Here is a 19,148-nt window from a genome sequence, read left to right on the forward strand (position 1 = left end):
TTATTCTCCTGTCACGCCAACACACAGTTATTTTCTATCTTTAAGACCAAGGCCAGCACCGACTGCTGCATCGTGCCCCCTAATTACAGCAACTATATATGCCTTACCCTTTAGCTCCCAGCGTCACTCAGTCTTTCCTGTGCTGCAGGACAAAATGAACCCAGTATGTTGTCTTTGTCCTGCTCTACCCCCACCTGCACACACCATTAATCAGCCCTTAAACACAGCAGCTTTATTAGTAGTAGTATTCTACAGCTAAAGAAAACATTATTGCTTACATTAACTGGCGATGTACAGACCACCAGTGAGTGCATGTATACACGTGTAAAGGAAGCAAGCGTGTGCAATGCAGCTGTAAATCCGGGTGAGAGAAAAATCATTATTGCTCATCTGGTTTGGCTGATAAAGCACAGACACGGAGACTTGATTACTCTCACATCTCATGGATCGTTGGAAAGGAATGTTGCGGCTGTGCGATTTGGTCGGAGCCAAACCTATTGAACTGGTAAATTACGTCTGTTAAGGTTCTCTGCCGTCCGAGTCATGGTATCCTCAGGAGTGCAGATGTAGACATGGTAAATGGGCTGCATTCTGGAGCTTTTAAATGATATCAATATTTTCTAATGCACAAGAGGATCGCACAATGCTATTTATGCCATCGACAGTGGGTGGGTGGGTTGATGATTGAAGCTCTACAGCTCTGTGAGTCGTGTGTACATATTGTTCAAATATTTACTTACTAAAAATTACTGCCCATTTTGATAAAATATACTGCTTTATGATTTTTGGACCCAGCTTTAGGTTCTAATCCTTAATAACAACTCAAAGCACGTTATGTTTCATGTCACACACACACACACACACACGTTCATACAGTATTTTACACACTAACACACATACTCTCACATACCAGTAAACCATCAGTTGAGGTTCAGAGGGTTTAATCTCATGACTTTTGCATTCAGTGGTTGACCCAGTCTACCTCCTGAACCTGAGGACACCGCGGTGGTACAGCGGTGAGTGGTGTCCACAGCAGAAAAGGCTTTGAGTTAGAACCCCAGTGTGTCCTCTCTCCCACACTCTGCAGACACACTGCTTAGGTTCATGGGCAACTCTAAATGACCCGTATGTGAGAATAAGAACGTGAATGGTTGTTTTATGTCTGTACTGTGCATAGATTGACAGCCTGTCCAGGGTGTACCTCGTATATTTCCCAGTGTGGGCTGTGATTGGCTTCAAACCGGTCACCTCGACCCTCACAGGATAAACGCTATAGCTAATGGATGGACATCGATTCCTCACTGTCTCGTCTTTTATTCCCCAACCCAGTGCTCCTTCCTGCCCAAGTTTTCCATCCACATAGAAACCAAATACGAGGACAACAAAGGGAGCAATGATAATGTGAGTAAAGTGGTTTGCTTTCCTGCAGCGTTTCACATAAGATGGCACCTATCACAGTCTCTTGTTGCACACGTGTGTGTCTGTTTCCTTAACTTGCGTCCCCCTCCTCCTTCCACCCTCCCCCCCCTTTTCAATTCACACCAGTGTCGTTTCCAAGCCTCCAAATCAGGACTGAAGGATATGAAGACAATTAGCGATTGTTAGCAGTCGCACGCACAGGAATCACAAACACTTCACCCCGATTACTGTGACGACACCCCAATTAACAGATGAAAAATCACAGGCATCACACCAACATTTATCAGCTCAGTCAGAGCAGTTACTCCATGTTATTGGCCTCGGGAGTGTTCCAACATTGTTAGCCAAAGGCACAGCACAGATACATGCTATAAAATATCAGTCATCAAAGGCTTTCTCCTTCAGCAACACGAGACATCACTGTTGGTTTCTTTAAGACAGTGATTCCCCCAGTGTGTGCTGTAAGGCTAATCCAGGTGAAAGGTCATTAAAAATGCACAGAAAGCGCTTCAGTGCGACGCAATCAAACTAAGCGGTAGGGTTTAAAATATCTTCTGGACCCAACATATCTCTTGCAATTGGCGTGGGATCATATTTGGTGGAGCACTTTATTATGTGCCAGTGCTTTCAGATGGAGACAGAAGATGTGATTTAACGTTTTCACTGTCACAATTTCCAGAATTGAAAAAAAAGGGCTTGGCAGTTTGAGAATGACTTTGTTAAGGTGTCCATCACTGTCAGAAGAACCCTGCTTGCTCCCCACCTCTCCTTCATTGCTACTTAACACTTGGAGGCAGGTCGGGGTCTGAAGGTTATGCAACACTGCCTCCATCCACTCTGTGGCTGAAAACAAACGTACGCAGCTCCTCTCAGTGGTGGGACAGGGGAGTTGCAAACAATTCACAGATGGCCGTGTTTTCACATTTGAAAACTGATTGTGACGATTAGACGAACTCGCTCGATGTGTTTTCTCCATCTCTCAAATTTCCACTTTCCCTCATCATCATCATCACCTTCACCATTTGAGCAGCCATTCTTTCTCCTCTCTTCCTGTGTTCCATCTCTTTTGCATGACATCTCCGCCCCTCTCACTGCCATCTCTCCCTTCTGCCGCCCCCCCCTGCGTAAAAGTTCACTGGAAGTGCGACAAACTTCTCTGTGTGACGCAGGAGCAGTCAAATCTGAAAGCAGCGGATGTCTGGGCGGCATTGTTTCGCTGCCGTTCCTGTGTGAGTCACGCAGGAAGAAATCACTGTCCACATGGTGTGTCACTGACTGTGTGAGTCACAGTCATCCTCTAACTTTAGTGTATTGTCTGAGGGTGAAGCCAGAAGGAAAGAAAAAGTGCGGAAACCATCACATGATCAAAAGCCTGTCACCTCTTTGACCCTCTGTTTTCCTGCGCAGCAATTTGTGATTTTTCTTTCAACATTTCCACGTCTTCACACCTCCAGCTCATTTGTCGCTGCCTCTCCACTGCCTTCCCCAGAAATCACTGCACATCATCCGACAGCCTTCATCAACCCGTAGAGTGCGTTATTGATTTGGTTGTAGTCCTCACATAATGAACCCGTTTCTTCCTCTCAGATTTTTAGCGGCGAGCCCAGAGAAGAGGAGACGGAGGTGTGTTTTGTTGACATCGGCTATGATGAGATCCCAGAGCGCCACTACAAGGAATCAGAGGTGGGGCAGGGTCAAGTCACTGATATATGCAGGGATATATGCTGTGTTTTGTTCATATATGTACACTTAACGAGTGAATACAAACAAATAGAAAGGAGGGAGGAAGAGGCTGCAAACGGGGGGAGACTGGAGATGAACATGAACAGCAGAGATGGGCGGGGATGTGTAAAACAGTGCGTTATCTTTCTTATCTCTGTCTTTCCTCGTCTGTGCCAGCTCATTTCTGACCACCAGCTGGTCATGTGTCTCGTCTGAGGGATGGAAGGGATGCAAATGTGTGTTGATATGTGGGGGAGGACAGTAGTGGTGGTGATTTGATTTGACATTTGTGCGCACGTGTGCACATGCCTGTCTATCAGGATGTGATGGTCATAAAAAGCAAGCTATTAATAATCAAGAGAGGTCATGACAGCACTGCAGTGGTGTTTTATTATTGACACCCTCACACACACACACACGCATGCACCTCCCAGTGAGCTTTATGGTCTTCTGTTTTTTTTTTTTTTTTGCTAATAATAGCACACAGAAGCCGTCCACAGCTAAAAGTGGGCGTCACATGGACGATGTAAATATCATTTGATTTAAAGACCCAATGGCTTTTGAGTTACAGCTCACTGCACAACAGGGGATCAGTGACATAAAGGAATGAACCGCCGCCGCCCGCTGCTGTGGAAATCACATCTCCCTCATAAATGAAATACAAGAAAACAGATGAATAAGAATGAGATTTGGGGGATTTGACAGCTGTGAAACACAAATCTACAATAGAACGCACACAAAAAAAACCACAAAACCACAGGTAGACAATATGTGTCCACTAGAAAAGAGTTTACATCTCTCACACTTGTAATATATGAAATCATAATATAACTGTCTGGTTAAAAAGTGTGTATTTTAAGAGCTCAGTGCTATAAACTTTAACCCTTTAACCACATGTTTCAAGTCAGTAATCCAAGTCCAGTCCTTTTATTCCAATTTTAAGTCATTTTACTTTCAACACCGTAGAAAAAATTCCCATATACAATTGATAACGTAAAGCTTTAACCCACACACCTAAGAATGTAAGAATGCGCAGTTGAATAATTTATAATTTCAATGGTCTTTTACAAGGACAATTGGTGTTTAAGCAAAACCTAAAAGATTTGTTCACCCTCATCTTAATCTGGTATCTCACGTCCCTTCAGGACCTGCGCTATTTTAAATCCAAGAAGACTAACCGAGGCCTCCTGCAGGAAGGATGGATCAACACACAAGACCCCATCATGTGCTCCTACAAACTGGTTACAGTGAAGTTTGAGGTCTGGGGCCTGCAAACGCGTGTGGAGCAGTTTGTGCACAAGGTCAGGAAGTAAAAATTCTCGTAAAATGTGACATTTCTTTTCTTTTTTGTATTTTTTCTTTGAATAGCCTGTCCTTTGTTCATGCAAAGTTTTTTAGCCCATGGAAATTTTGCACAATTTTCTGAAACACATGAGGCACATAAGCTCTGGACACGACGAACAAGCTCAACCATGCACAATCTGCCCTGTTCACATTGCACAGATTGCGCTGCACCTCCTCCTCCTCACCTCGTGTTTACATCATCGCTCCTATTTCCCACATCTCTTTCCCCTAGTCCCAGACAGCATCTAACTGTCCCTGTCCCCCTTCTTCTCCTAAGTACATACACACATGCGCGGCCATTACTCATACAGTGACACCGTAAGTGACTCATTATTCATGCTCCTCCAGGGATAAACAGAAACATTTAAAACTTTGATTAGAATGTGTATAACCTTCAGAGTTGACTCAGCGTCTGATTCACGTCCTCTTTCATTGAGATGTTTTCCTGTCTTTGTGATAGAGATCTCTTACGCGTCTTGTCCTTGTCTAATCCTGGTCAGGTGATTCGAGATGTGCTGCTGTTAGGACACAGACAGGCGTTTGCCTGGGTGGATGAGTGGATCGGTAAGTGTCTGTTATATTAGTGAACGTGGTAGCAGGGCTCATAATTACATTCACCATTTGATAAGCACATTGTTGTTTTCACCGTGACTCAAATAGTAAAGGGGACAGTGTGGGAAACTGAGCATCCTTGCCAAAAGCTTTTACTCTCTCTGAGTGTTCATTATTTCATTTATTTAAGGTAGATATACTGAAGTTCAGAATTTGACCAATTGAGAAAATCAATCACCATATTTTTAACCCTCTTGCGGCATGGATCTGTGCGGCAGGTGCACCCATGGTAAATTGCAGTGGGAATAATGCACAACTCCTTATATGGACATCCTGGGGGGGGGGGGGGGGGGGGGGTGTTTATAGGTCACATATTCAGTCAAAAATGCATATATTATTTTCATCTTATGTGTTGTTGAGACAGAGTTATGATTCATTTTATATCACATTTTTAGTAGTGATATAAAGTAGCAATAATTGTGCAGAAGTCACAAAATAGACAATTTATCTTTTGTTTTTGTTCATAAAAACATTGCTAGTGTGTTTATATAGTTGATGAAATGTTTTTTTATATCAGATTGCTGTAGATTACTGTACATTTTAACATAGTAATGGAAAAAAAGCAGGCGAAATGCTCTGTGTTCAACTCTCTGTCAACATATTTTTATGCATTTCTCTTACTGTACATTTGACACACAGTATATACTGTACATAACATTTGTAGTGTGCAACTTTTTAAATATAAATATCTGTTGCATTCAAACCAGTTGTCAAATGAGTTCACACAATTCTGGTTAAGCAAGACTCTCTCTCTCTCTCTCTCTCTGTTTCCACCCAATGACATTCCTGCCCTGCAAACAGGAAGTGGTTAGTTTTATGTCGTCATGACAGATGGCGAGATAGCTGCATGAGACGCAAATAAAAAAGGCAAAAAAGAACCCTAAAAAGTTTCAGAGGTGAATTCTACATGGTTGTTCAGCAGTTTGACGGGATAAATGGCCAAAACAAGACATTTGAGAACATCATCATTTCAAGGTTTGACGAACACCGATCAACATTTTTTAAGGTTTTCTGATATATTATGGACCAAACAATTAATCGATTAATCGAGAAAATAATCGACAGATGAATCGATTATGAAAATAATCGTAAGCTGCAGCTCTAGATTTCATGTAGTTCATGCTTGAGAAAACCTGCTGGCGTACATACAGTATGTGGATCCAAATGACTATTTCCTCATGTACACGTGACTTCATTTCAGCGTTGCGAAAGGCTCTCCATACTTCAAATAACAAGTCTGTCAGGTTTGGGGAGGTTTTTAAATATCACATAGGATGTGACGCATATTTTTAGTAGCCCGTATATTAAAATCCTTCCTCTGCTTCATCTCTAAATAAGAGGTGTTCACTTTGAAAGACAAAACATATTTAAACAGCTTCTTGTTCTTCTTTCGAAGCTACAGGGAGCCACTGCAGAGGGGCTGAAGAGCCACATGTGGCTCTGGAGCCGCAGGTTGCAGACCCCTGACATAGACCAAACAGAGGCAGTATTATAATAATAATATCAACAACACAAATCATGAAAAGTGACACTAGTCTTTTTAAATGGATATATTCATAGCCAGTGTCCATCTATTTTTTATTAACAATGAACTATTTTCATATAAAACAGACTTTGTCATCCTCACAAACCAAACACTTCATTGTTTTTAAGTCTGTAATGCCTCCATTCCAACAGATATGACTATGGAGGAAGTAAGAGAGTATGAACGTGCCACACAGGAAGCTACAAACCTGAAGATCGGCTCATTCCCTCCTGCCATCGCCATCTCTGAGACGCCGCTTCCATCCAGCGCCCGCAGCGGCCCCAACAGCGCCCCGTCCACCCCCCTCTCCACCGAACCCCCCGAGTTCCTGTCGGTGCCAAAGGAGCGTCCCAGAAAGAAGTCCGCTCCAGAGACCTTGACCCTGCCGGACCCAGGTCGCAGGGATTCACTCTTCAAGCTGCCCAGCTTTTTCTCATGGAACTCCAGCCCGCAGCCAGAATGAGACCAGCAGGCCGAGACGCCTGGTGAACTAACGCTCTCAAACTGCGGATCAGTGGGGAGGATGCCTGCTGAGCACGTCCCACAATGCCCCCTCAGCCAGCTGAAGTGAAGGAGACTCGTCAGTGTCCTGGTGATTCCAGCCCCCTCAGCAGACTCGCCGGTGTTACAGCAAAGCCAGAAGCTCTTAGGCTAACTTTACAGATAGAGACAGGCAAAAAAAAAAAAAAAAAAAAAAAAATGTCCTGTGAGGTCTTATGGTATAGTGTGTCCCATTGAGAGTCTAACAGAAGCAGCTGGAGGTCACTCATTCATCTCCTCTCCTCAGAAAACAACCAGTCAGACTGAGTGTAGTGTACATTCCTGAAAATGTTTTAATCCCACAGAACATCATTTGTTTTTTTTTTTTATTTCCATCCAAGCTTTACAATGTGTTGATATTCAGTCACTGTACATAAACTGTACATTTTTTTTTTCCCACTTTATATTTAAGCATTGGAGTCTTGGACTCCGTTTCCTGGAATATGTGGTTTGTCTGTTCACGTGGTGGCGACTCTTTGGCCACTGTATCAGTTGAGTTGTGCTGAATTTCACGGTGTGAGGTGATTGTGTATATAATGCATTATGAACAATGAATAAAGAGTAAAATGTCCGTTCTTCAAATCCAGTGATGCTGCTGCTATGAAATGGCTTGTGTATTTTATGGGATGGGGCTATCTTCACGTGTTTATTTATTTATTACACTGAGTTCTGTCAATCGAGACGTCTGTGAATTGCTGGTGAAATTGCATGATTTTTGACCGCAGAAGCTACTTTAAAAATATCTGGATGTTTTCTTTGTAATCGCTGCCTCATGATTGATGTTGTGTTTTAAAATGAGGTTTGACGGGTTGGTTATGTGGTTTGTACTGGTTTGTTTTGCTGCTTTACCATTTTAGGTGTATTCATTTTAGTCGCACTCTTCAACATTTTTGTATTCAGTAAATTGAATTTAATTAAATAGTGTTGTATCCATTATTGTGTATGGTGTCTCTTGAATGGAATCAATGAGCTGGTTGAGTGTGTCACCTTCTAACCCGCACGGTGCTCAATCCCAGTGTCTCTGGAGAAGACACTGAACCTCAGCCTGTGAATAATGCACGAAAGAATGTGGGTCTTTTTACTGTAGATATGGTACAATGATGGTACAATGATGGTTTAAGTTACGAGGACAACATTTAGACAACATCTAAAACATGCAGGGCAGTGGGCCCATAGGACCAGGATTGAGAAACCCTGGTGTGTATATAAAGTATAGTAAATAATAATACTAATATTCATTAAACAGATGTGTATCCAGCTCAAGTTTAATTCAACTTCCTTTGTTGGTGGTACTTGAAGTACTCTTTGTCAGGGTACGTGATCGGAGTGGAGCTGAATTTGACCGGTGTGTAGAAAATGAAATAAATAAATGCATTAAATATTATTAATTGGAGTCACAATACTAGTATCTGAAGTATATGTGAGGAAGAGGAGGAGGATGAGAGAGTACATTTTATGTTGGTAATAAATCTGCCTCCTGTGAAAAGTCCAAAGCTGACTTTGCTCGGCTTATTTACGCCACTGTATTTTACCGTTGTTGATAATGCTGTTACTTTGAGAGCTCAATATTGTCTCAGGTGGTGCTTGGTATAAAAAAGCTCATCCTTCATTACTGCCGTGTGCAGTCAGTGTTCATAATAACACATGCACATGACCTGACTTACTTTTTAAAACACTAATATTTACCCAGCGGTACAAACATTTGTGTAGCCTCTTGTCAATGGAAAACATGGAATTCAGCCATAAGAACTTTTATTTATTTATTTATTAAAAAAAAAAAAACACAATGACCTGAAAGTTTTGTGCTGGACTGATATTTGGGCACAAACACATTTTTAAAAGGTTAAATATCTTCATTAACAGTGCATTTGGCTTGTTAGATAAAAACCATCATCCCTAAAACCCAAGATAAAATATTAAATACATTTTTGCTTTTTTTAAAAAAATGCATTTCTTGTGCAACACAACGTGTAGTGACGACACAAGAACAAGTATGACGAGGTTGTGTTGACTCATTTTTATACTGTACGTAAACACAATAAACCCACCACCAAACAGCTACCCAGTTTTTCAGTGCAAAGAACAATGCAAAGTGTTTTCTCTCCCATTATCTTTCCTCTGGGGTTTTAATGATATTGTTTGTTTTCTGTCTCTCACTGAGGTTCTGTATGGCGTTGAGGAAAAACTCATACCAAAAGAAGGTGAAGCCCGTGGACAGTGCAGCCTTCACAAGGCTGGGCGAGAGGCCTTTAAAGAAGCCTCGGGCGCCCTCCTCCTGGGCTATTTGGACCATGCAATCCACCAAGCCTCTGTAATTCCGCACCTGCACACGGCAAAATATGGCGATTATAAATTAGACACCGGACCCAAAAGAAGTACTTTACAAGTGTGTGACATGTTGTAGAGGAGCTTACCTGTCCAAAGTGAACTCTGGCTGCTTCAAAGCCTCTCACCTGCAGCCTCTTCTTGAAGAGGTCAAAGGGATAAGTGAGTGTTTTGCTGATTATTCCAGCTCCACTGCCACTGACCAGGCTTCTCATGTTCCCTGAAAGACAGGACATAAAAAATAAACAAAAATAAATCACAGTATTTCAGACTGGATGTAGAAGTTTGTTTGAGTTTCACTCACCTCCAGACTTTCCAGAATTGGGGGGTGGAGCCAACAGCTCCTTAAAGACATTGTAGAAGAAGAACTGCAGCCCAGCATAAGGAAACACGGCCATGAGTGTTGGCAACAGACCGTGGTAGAAAGTCAGCGCTCCCCCGGAGCGGCACATTGTAGACACAGCATGTCGCAGGTTCCTGTACACCTGAGATGACAGGTCATCAACATCCATTTTGACTACATCCCAGCAGTACAGCTGCATGATAGTCATAATCATACTGTGCTGCAGGACATGAACAGTGGTATATGCTACCTTGGGTTCTCCCTGTGCTGCGAAGCGAGTCCGTAGTGTGTCCAGAGGCTGGCAGACCACAGTGGCAGAGCACGCCGCCAAGCCGCCACATACAAAATGAACTCCCGCTGTTCGGCTGTCATACGGCGTCGACTTGTGGACCGTCTCAGTCAGAAACTCAAAACTGGCAAACTGCAAAGCACCCACATACAAATACATACATCTTGCAAATAAAGGTAATTATAATATCATTTTTCCAGTAAGGATTGTTTGTATGAGCTTGGGGCCGATGGGCTTTATACCTGGACAGCGCCGAAGCATATGGAGAGCATTTGAGCCGGGATGTGGCCCTTCCAGAAAGCAGACAGCCCCTCCTCAGAGTAAATGCAGCGAGATGCTTGAAATAATCCCCAGTACTTCCCCTGCGGCCTTTGTGATGACACTTGCTCAATCTGCAGCTGGTGAATGCAAGAAAAAAAAAAACATAAACATACAGGGCTTCACAGTGGACCTTTCTGCAGTTGTCAACTCTTTTGTTACAAACAATTCCTTCTGCAAAGACAGCTTATAGTAAACAGTGGACTGCTTGTGTGGACCACTTGTGTCCTCCTCTTCAAAGTACTTCAAGGTCATAACAGGGGATGACACACTGTGTTTTACTTAAATAAGTGAACATTAATCGTGACAAAGAACATGCACAGCCAGACTCATTACCTGAAATCTGATTTTCAGGACGTCAAACGGGCTGATGAGGGCTCGGGTTACCAGTCCAGCAGTCGACCCAGCCAGAGCTGCTGCTTCTGGAGAGTGAACTGCAGCCTGAGAGCCGGGGTCATAGCCCACCATGTCTCCACACACTCAGAGTTCTGCTAACACTGCAGGCAGAAACAAAAACACCATTTATGAAACCACTGAAGTGTACAGCACACACACAAAAAAAAAAAAAACACATGTTCAAGTTTACAGATTATTTGATTATTATCCATTATCTAGTATTATTGATCAGTTGTAGTGGCAACACAATTACATGTATATACACAAGCGGAAGCCTTGGATTTCAAATTGCACTCTCTTTTTTTATTAAACCCTTTCGTATTCTATTTAATTTGATTGTAAGTGCAAGAATCAACTGCAGACATACTCTAAATCAGTCAGAATTAGTTGCATAGGTACACTTGTATCTGTTGTACCTGGATAGTTCTAAAGGCAACATTCAATTCAATTCAAAAAACTTTATTGATCCCCAAGGGGAAATTCAGGATTAAACATTCAACATTAAATTACATGAAAAATCACATGTGCATATGATTACAAAAAATGGACAATACAGAGCAGCAATAATTCATCATCAAATCAACTATTTTGATAATCAAAGGATCAGTTTGAGTGAGTGTTTTTTTTTTTTTTTTAAATATTCGTTCCATTAGTTTGAGGGTTGAGGGAAAAACTTAACATTCTATGAAACAAACAATTGTGAAAATAAGTGTAATCAAAAAATGTCAAAACGTACTCACGAGAAAGAATGATCCAAACCGGAGGGTTATAAGTATTACATTCAGGACAAGTGTGCGAGTGAGAAGTACAATACAGACCTCAGAAATGTGTTATGGAGAAGATGCAAATACCTGAGTAATGTGTACTCGTCTGTCAAATGACAAATGTAAGTATACATACAAATACAAAGTTACTGTTAAACTCTACATGAATCTTTGCGATGGGCTTATTGTTGTTGCCAATATCTAGACTACATATAACCATGAAACCGTATGATATTATATAATATGTAGAGAAATAAGAGAAAAATACAAAGCAGCTATTGTGTGTATTGTAAAGGACATGAAGTAGGACCTTGAGACATAGGGAGACACTAGTTTACTTGTTGTCAGTCTATGTATGTAGCATGTAAATAAAGTTACCTTGAAATAGAAGTCCGTCATAAATGAAATGACAGGGGCGGAGCTGGACCCGGACTCAAGAAATGCTTAATTTCCAGACGGTATTTTATACTCATATACATTAGCACACTATGCAGAGTAATAACCACTTCCGGGTTAGTCTCCTGTCAAAGAAGAAGTGTTTTGACAAGATACTTCACTGCCATAGCATGACAAAAGTTCGTTCTGCAGCTTATTTCACCAAAAACGACACCCAGAGAAAGATAAAAGACGTCAGAACGTATACTTAATATTACTCTCAATGTACAGTCAATGGTATTACTTATTTTGTCTGTCATGTGTGTATTTATTTGCGTTCTCTTTATTCGCTGTACACTGACTTTACAAATTCACATATGAAATAATATGAAACTAAGAGATACACAGTTAAATGCATACCTTTGAGGGATGAAAAAGGCTTGGACAAGATAAAAGTTTGAAGTGAAATGAATTTAGATAAATGCCACGGTTTTAGATAGCTTTCTTGTTGGGCGTTTTTTGGGGGACAGAGTCAAGGCCACCGTCTTCTTCTTGGAGTGATCCATCTGAATGGGACAACTCATCTTTGGAGGGTTGTGTCGGTTGACGTCTACGTCCACCGGAGAGAAAGAGCAGCGTAAATGTGAAAAATTTACTATATACAGGTATAATTTCTGCACTTTGTCCTTCTAATGAAAGTATTCGGGTGTCGTACTCGTCCGACATGTTGTTGTTTTTTGTTAAAACTTGCTTCTGTCACGTAAATGTGAGATTTGAAATACAACTTGATGCTAACTTGCAGTAAGGTGTCTGTGAAGCACGCACGCTAGCGGAATAATCCATTTGTTTGTTGACTTAAGTTAACCACGTTGCGTAAATGTGTGTAACTGATGTCACCGCTACGTTAATCTCGTGAAAAAATAGAATAAACTCATTCAAAATAAGGGTAAAGCTAACCGTGTAGCTCCATATAGTTAGCCAAAGTAAATGTGTGAATACTAAATAGAAGCTTTGTTCATTTTTAAAGATTATATTTAGATTTTATGGGCAAGAAATATGGGCAATGCAACACACGTCTGTCAAACCCAAGCTCAAATCCTTTCAAATTAAATGTGTCAAAGCTAAATATACATGGATCGTGCTCAAATTTAGTAACATATACCAAACCAAAGTTACAACAACAAAAGAACAAATAAGCAAACTACCCATATAGTCGTATAATGGTTAATTTGTTCTTTGCGGTGTCTGTTGTCCTTTCCAGTTTAAATACACTAATAATTTATACTATTATATTCATTTTATTTTTAGTCTTTTACTTTTGTTCTCCAACATTCCCTTCATTTTAAATTGATTTAATCTTTCCTAAAGTTTATCCTATGGTCGTGTTCTAAATTGCAACAGAAAATGTATTGAATATGATTTGAGTACGATTCTGCACACCTAACAAAATTATACTTTGTTCTTGTGCACTGAGTTGAATCTGTTTGTGTTGTCTGTGTAATCTCTCCTATCCTTCAGTGAATGAGCCTAGGAAGCAGCTAGTTTGATGACAGCACAGGATTTTGGAGTTATTGTCCTCTGGTCTCTGTCTCTAGCGTAATGTGTGTGTGTGTGTGTGTTTTTTGCCCAGGCTTAAAGCGGAACCATTCGTGTTTGGAAAAATTCACCTGCAAATTCACATGTCAAATATTTGTCTTTTCTATATATATATATATGTGTTAAAAAAAACTGTTGTCTGGTCTCTGGACATCTTTCAGGTGGAATTTGGGGTGCAACCGTCTGCAATGGAAAACTCCACTGAAGACTACAAGATCCAGTCATTTGACCTGGACACACAGATGTTGCTGAAAACGGCCTTGAAAGGTCAGCATTTCACTGCGCTGTACAACGCAATTAATAATCTACGAAAGCTGCAATTCAGCTTCAGATTCATATATCTATTGTTTTGATATTGATTGTCTGACATTTTTATTTTTATTACATTTACAATTCCTGTGTCTTTTAGATCCAAGTGCAGTGAACCTGGAGAAGGTTTCCACCATCATTGTGGACCAGTCTCTGAAGGACCAGGTGTTCAGCAAAGAAGCCGGACGCATCTGCTTCACTATTGTGCAGGTCTGTACTCATGGGATGGTTTTTCATAGCTGATGTCATGAAGGGGTGATTTAGGAAACTAGAACAAGACTTAAACATCGGATTGAGACTCTAACTAAATTCTAAATCCTCTTTTTGCCCTCTTACCTTCACCATAGCGGTTGGTGCCTTTTTGTCCATGCTTCAGCTTCTGTTATCTGACCCCCCCTCTCTCTTTCTCTCCACCTTGGTCACGTCGTGCAGACCGAGGCCAAGCAAAACAATGGAAACGTGTTCAGGAGAAACTTGCTGAATCGACTGCAGCAGGAGTTTAAGGACCGTAAGGAGACCAGGGAGCGCTCGCTGCAGGAGTGGGTGTGCTTTGTGACGTTCATGTGTAACATCTTTGACTACCTCAAAGTAAGCGCTGCAGTTAGCTTTGCATCACATATCCAATCCAATACAACTTTATATCACTATATGACATCTGTAAAATATTGTGTGGCTGATGTAAACTCATGTGATTCATTCATTCATTCTTTAAAGAAGCCAAAACTAATTTGTCATTTGAATATAAAGGAACATTACAGGCAAGGACCTTATGCAATTGTCTTGATGAAGCTTGTCCTCCTCTCTAACATTTATTAACAGTCAGCTGCTGAAAAGACTCTGTGTGTGTGTGTGTGTTGACAATTAGGTGAACAACGTGCCGATCGTGGCCTTGGTCAATCCTGTGTATGACTGTCTGATGAGGCTGGCCCAACCTGATGCTTTAGTGAATGAGGAAGAGGTGAGGAAGCATGTGGACATATCCATTTTGTTAGATTAGAGTAACTTTAAAATAGATTTACATTGCCTGTTTTTTGTTTTTTTATCTATCCCTTGTGTATCAAAAATAAGAACTTTTTTTTGTATGTTTGGTTCTATGCTTTACACCCTTAACTTAGATGACAAGTGAACTCTCATTAATGTTTTCTTAATAAACTGGCTCTCAGTGTTCGACACATGAGAATGCCTTTAGTGTATCTTTGAGATGTAACACACATAGCAGGTATTTCCTTCTTCCCTGAAAAGCTGATGTTACAAACGTTTATTAATAAACATGTTTGTGGCTTAATTGTTGTTCACCTGAAAATAGCTATATTCCATGGTTCTGTTTTGTTACCTGTTTTGATTCTGCAGCAGTATTATGCCGAGTCTGTGTGTAGCTGAGGTGACCCCTCCATCTTTCCCCCTGCAGGTGGACTGCCTGGTGCTGCAGCTGCATCGCATCGGTGAACAGCTGGAGACGATGAGCAGCCAACAGATGGACGAGCTCTTCTTCCTGCTGCGGGACGGCTTTCTGCTCCAGGAAGGCCTCACTTCCATGACTCGTCTGCTGCTCCTGGAGATCCTGGAGTTCAGAGCTGGGGGGTGGCTGCTCAGCAGCACTGCACATAAGTACTACTACAGTGAACTTGCAGACTAGAGCGGTTGCAAAGGCGAGGGCATAGAGCAGCTTTTTTGCAGCTGCATTATGAAACCACTCCTGGTGAAAAGCAAGCAAGTTCCTGACAGACGGGGACATCTAACATGTAATAAGTTGGAGTGCTTGTAAGAAGACTTTATTTTTGCTGGATTGTTCCCTGCATTTGATAATATTACTGAGATGTGCCGTGGATGTGGAACGTGCAATAGTTCAGTTAACGAGGTTTAGCCACATTCAGGTACACTTTGGTTTGTTCCTAAGTTTTTCTTGCCACTTGTAAAGCTGAAAATTGTTATTTTTCTGACATTCCTTTTGACATTTCAACTTCCACTTATTTTTTACCAAATCTGAATGAGCTGGAAATTACATTCCAGTCAGATGCAAGCTGATATGGTCTTTGCTTTACCTTTTTATTGTGACCAATGTTTTAATTAATTGAAAAGGAAATATTTTATTGAGTAAATACCTTTTAGTGTAGAACATAATTGAATTGGTTTGAATTCTAGTCTAGTTCTGAGTTTTCAGCCCAAGATTCCCTGTAAGATTTCTGTTACTGTTTGACACAAGATATGTGAAGCTCAGACGAAACATGTCTCAATTCAGGGATTGAATTGTTTTTCTTATGACTCAGCTTAACAATAAAAGACCAAGAGAATAGTTTTATTTTGTATTTGCACACATAAATAGTTTGGGCACTTAATGAAGTTCTTAAATCGCAGGTTTCATTAGTCGGGTCAATATAACATGCACAGGATCATCCAATAATGAGCCTATGCTCATTAGCCACATCATTAAAGCCTGTAACAGAATCTGTAAGTTTAAAATTACATTATTTAACCAGGCTTCAGATATTTACCTGTATCAAAACATAAAGCCAATTAATGGTCTTAATGCTGAAGCTGATCAGTGTACACTCTCCATTTGTAGCTGAGGTGCTAAAGAAGCAGCCATTATTCCATATCCCCTCATATACACAGGCTATAAATATAAAGCTTGAATTCAGATTCCACCAGCAACAATGACTTGATGTAACTGAACATAAGTTTTACTTTGAATCTGCCGCCACCTGCTCAGTGAGAATTAAGATCTTAGACCAAAGCTGTGCCTTGCAGTAACTTGGACACAAGCATAGGACGAATGTCAGGATTCTGAAAACAAATATTTTCAAATGTAAAAGTAAAGTGAATTACAAAATTTATTTCAGAGTGGTCAGTCAAATCAACCAGACAATCCTAAAAGAAATGATGCTCAAATCTTGCATAAGTTAGAATTTAAATATAAATGTCATATTTAGACCGAGTGTTGATTGGACCTAATGAAAGTTGGAAATGTCAAGTTTGAATGCTGAAGACAATTAAAGTCCCTTAAAGACAGGGCACGGACCGCAATATACAGCAGGTTTCTATATTTTATTACAGCGTTGCAATGTTTTTACATTTGTCATTTCCATTTTTTGTTGTTGGGTTGTAAATTTAAAGCAAATTTATTTGTTGTAATAAATCTCTAGAAGTTTTTCCTAATTCCTTTTCATGTGTTTCAACATCACAACTGAGTGAAAATTCGGGTTCGGCCATGTCTAATCAGTCTGTGTATTTCACGTCAACAGAACTTAGAATGAGTACATTGCAGTCCTTCCACTGAAAGATTTATTCGATGTTTACTATTTACAGTCAAACTCTGAGTGGCACATTGGGTCATTGAATCATCCATGACCAGCACAATGTCTGTCCAGTTTGTCAATAGGAGGAGACCTTTGAATTGACAGTATTTTTAGTCCAAAGAAATTTCTTTCTACCACCAGCGGTAGTGGGCATAAGCCCTGTTGGATTCTGCCATCTTGTGCAGCTCATGTTTCTTCTTGATGACATTACCCTCCTTCATGTATGCTGCCAACAGTTCTTGGGAAAGTTTTTCATACATGCGCGTGCGTCTGTGTTTGTTGTCCCTGCACTCTGTCATCATCCATTTCATAGCAAGGAAGCGACGTCGGTTGTCCGTAAGAGGGACAGGCACCTGGGAAGAGAACACATTTGGATTTTGTATGTTTATTCTTTGTTTCAACATGATTATTTTTCATTTCAAACCAATCCTATCACTGACCTGGTAGTACTTGCCACCTTTCTGTATGCTTGCCAGCCCAACCACAGGCTTACAATTCTCCAGAGCCTGATGAAAAATTGTGTAGGGGTTACACTCAATCTCCTCCTTTTTCACCTCAGGAGCTTTGTGGTATTTCTCCACCTGTATCCTCTTTATGCTCTCGAGGGTCTAAGAAAAGAAAAAAAATTAATCTTTGGCCCTAATGTAAGAAAGTGAGGAGAATATTTATAATTGTATTTTTCTTCTTTTTTTTACTTGTGTCATGATCTCTCTGGCCAGAATCTTGTTCCCGTGTTTCATCATAATATTGATGAATTTACTGAAAAGCAAAGACCAGGAAAAAAAAAAAAAAAGGTCAGTAGGTTCTGATTAAACGGGTGCAACAAATGATCCCCCTGCTGCAATGACCCGACATGGCTGCATACCTGACGACTGGGTCACTGAAAACAGAGCTTGTGACTCCATTAGTTGCTGCCTTGATGGGTCTGAGTACTTTGAGCTGCTGCTTTTCTTTCTCCTCAGCGGTCAGCTCCGCCTCTGGTCTGCTGTATGCCTCCTTCCTGACATCTGGCTCCAGATAGTAAGGGTTATACCTGCTCCATCTTACCAGGAACACCCTACAGGCAAAGTATGCACCAGACAGGCAATTAACAAGTGACAAGTTTGTGACAAACTGATTATCCTCACTAATTTATTTAAGTTTCATACCGTTGCTTACACTCTCAGGCCACTTTATTTGGTACACCTGTTCAACTGCTTGTTAATGCAAATATCCAATCAGCCAATGATATAACAGTGACTCGATGCATCCAGGCATGGTCAAGAAGACATGCTGAAGTATTAACCGAGCATCATAATGGGTAAAGAAAGTGATTTAAGGGATTTTGAATGTGGCATGGTTAAGACAGGCTGGCATTTTCATGCACAACCATATCTCAGGCTTACAGAGAGTTATCTGGAAAAGAAATCCAGAGTTGAGCAGCATTTCTCTCGGTGGAAATACCTTGTTGATGCCAGAGGTCAGAGGAGAATGACCACATTGATCAGAGATGATTGGAAAGGCATCAATAATAACTCAAACAACCACTGGTTTCAACCAAGGTCTGCAGAAGACCATCACTGAACACACAACACGTTAAAACGTCAAGCTGATGGACTACAGCAGGAGAAGACATATAAGTGTAACTGAAAAATCCAGAAAAAAGATAGAAAATCTTTAGAATTTTTAAACCTGGTGAATTGTATAGACAAAAAAAGGATAATTCGTCATTAAAAGCGTAATTGTATACAGTTTTATAATGGAAACAGATATATTTACCAACCTTGGTAACCACGGTTTAAGTAGTCCTGACATGGTAGCCATCTTTACAATGTGAGTGTCAAGTAGGACCCCGCTTTAATATCTTTTACAGATGCCTGATTAAAAAAATTAAAAAGATATACGGGGTAACAGTGTTTATAATTTGCTAATTTTAATGGCAATGGGTTTTTGTATTTAAATTTTAAACAATCCGTATTATTGTGTTTAAAAAAAT

At 40.7% G+C, this 19,148-nt stretch overlaps 4 protein-coding genes across 5 annotated transcripts in view; 2 read left to right on the forward strand and 2 right to left on the reverse strand.

Moving 5' to 3' along the window:
• pitpnc1a (phosphatidylinositol transfer protein cytoplasmic 1a) overlaps positions 1 to 8,096 on the forward strand; it is a 40,406-nt gene extending 32,310 nt beyond the window's left edge. For both annotated transcript variants that reach the window (XM_058653812.1, XM_058653811.1), the window contains exons 5-9: positions 1,330 to 1,401; positions 3,007 to 3,102; positions 4,287 to 4,442; positions 4,986 to 5,049; positions 6,775 to 8,096. In XM_058653812.1, the coding sequence (XP_058509795.1) occupies positions 1,330 to 1,401; positions 3,007 to 3,102; positions 4,287 to 4,442; positions 4,986 to 5,049; positions 6,775 to 7,085 (699 nt within the window). In that variant the 3' untranslated portion in view covers positions 7,086 to 8,096. The remainder of the gene's footprint in view (positions 1 to 1,329; positions 1,402 to 3,006; positions 3,103 to 4,286; positions 4,443 to 4,985; positions 5,050 to 6,774) is intronic.
• An 801-nt stretch (positions 8,097 to 8,897) lies between these two features.
• slc25a19 (solute carrier family 25 member 19) lies at positions 8,898 to 12,113 on the reverse strand. The gene is made up of 7 exons (XM_058653813.1): positions 11,976 to 12,113; positions 10,774 to 10,934; positions 10,362 to 10,517; positions 10,081 to 10,251; positions 9,792 to 9,972; positions 9,577 to 9,707; positions 8,898 to 9,485 (listed from the first exon to the last, which is right to left on the reverse strand). Exons 2-7 carry the CDS (start codon positions 10,903 to 10,905, stop codon positions 9,270 to 9,272), a joined length of 987 nt encoding a protein of 328 aa, XP_058509796.1. The 5' UTR covers positions 10,906 to 10,934; positions 11,976 to 12,113; the 3' UTR covers positions 8,898 to 9,269.
• Positions 12,114 to 12,509: 396 nt separating this feature from the next.
• Positions 12,510 to 16,170, forward strand: mif4gdb (MIF4G domain containing b). The gene is made up of 6 exons (XM_058653820.1): positions 12,510 to 12,637; positions 13,730 to 13,835; positions 13,978 to 14,087; positions 14,310 to 14,465; positions 14,743 to 14,835; positions 15,286 to 16,170. Exons 2-6 carry the CDS (start codon positions 13,757 to 13,759, stop codon positions 15,511 to 15,513), a joined length of 666 nt encoding a protein of 221 aa, XP_058509803.1. The 5' UTR covers positions 12,510 to 12,637; positions 13,730 to 13,756; the 3' UTR covers positions 15,514 to 16,170.
• A 971-nt stretch (positions 16,171 to 17,141) lies between these two features.
• mrps7 (mitochondrial ribosomal protein S7) lies at positions 17,142 to 19,058 on the reverse strand. Its single transcript, XM_058653817.1, has 5 exons — positions 18,936 to 19,058; positions 18,039 to 18,230; positions 17,869 to 17,932; positions 17,614 to 17,781; positions 17,142 to 17,526 (listed from the first exon to the last, which is right to left on the reverse strand). The coding sequence occupies exons 1-5, from the start codon at positions 18,974 to 18,976 to the stop codon at positions 17,305 to 17,307; spliced, it is 687 nt and encodes a 228-aa protein (XP_058509800.1). The 5' UTR covers positions 18,977 to 19,058; the 3' UTR covers positions 17,142 to 17,304.
• Between the last annotated feature and the right edge of the window lie 90 nt (positions 19,059 to 19,148).

Source organism: Solea solea, chromosome 16 (genome assembly GCF_958295425.1).
Source record: "Solea solea chromosome 16, fSolSol10.1, whole genome shotgun sequence".
Lineage (NCBI taxonomy): Eukaryota > Metazoa > Chordata > Actinopteri > Pleuronectiformes > Soleidae > Solea > Solea solea.

Excerpts from the sequence above, each read along its gene's own strand:
- mif4gdb (XM_058653820.1), top strand. The coding sequence starts at position 13,757 with ATGGAAAACTCCACTGAAGACTACAAGATCCAGTCATTTGACCTGGAC. Across the intron at positions 13,836-13,977 it reads GCTGAAAACGGCCTTGAAAG|ATCCAAGTGCAGTGAACCTG; the intron begins GTCAGCATTTCA and ends TGTGTCTTTTAG. Across the intron at positions 14,836-15,285 it reads CTTTAGTGAATGAGGAAGAG|GTGGACTGCCTGGTGCTGCA; the intron begins GTGAGGAAGCAT and ends TTCCCCCTGCAG.
- mrps7 (XM_058653817.1), bottom strand. The coding sequence starts at position 18,976 with ATGGCTACCATGTCAGGACTACTTAAACCGTGGTTACCAAG. Across the intron at positions 18,231-18,935 it reads CTTAAACCGTGGTTACCAAG|GGTGTTCCTGGTAAGATGGA; the intron begins GTTGGTAAATAT and ends CTTTGCCTGTAG. Across the intron at positions 17,527-17,613 it reads AAGGTGGCAAGTACTACCAG|GTGCCTGTCCCTCTTACGGA; the intron begins GTCAGTGATAGG and ends TTCTCTTCCCAG.
- slc25a19 (XM_058653813.1), bottom strand. The coding sequence starts at position 10,905 with ATGGTGGGCTATGACCCCGGCTCTCAGGCTGCAGTTCACTCTCCAGAA. Across the intron at positions 10,518-10,773 it reads TCCTGAAAATCAGATTTCAG|CTGCAGATTGAGCAAGTGTC; the intron begins GTAATGAGTCTG and ends TGCATTCACCAG. Across the intron at positions 9,486-9,576 it reads CCAGAGTTCACTTTGGACAG|GTGCGGAATTACAGAGGCTT; the intron begins GTAAGCTCCTCT and ends TGCCGTGTGCAG.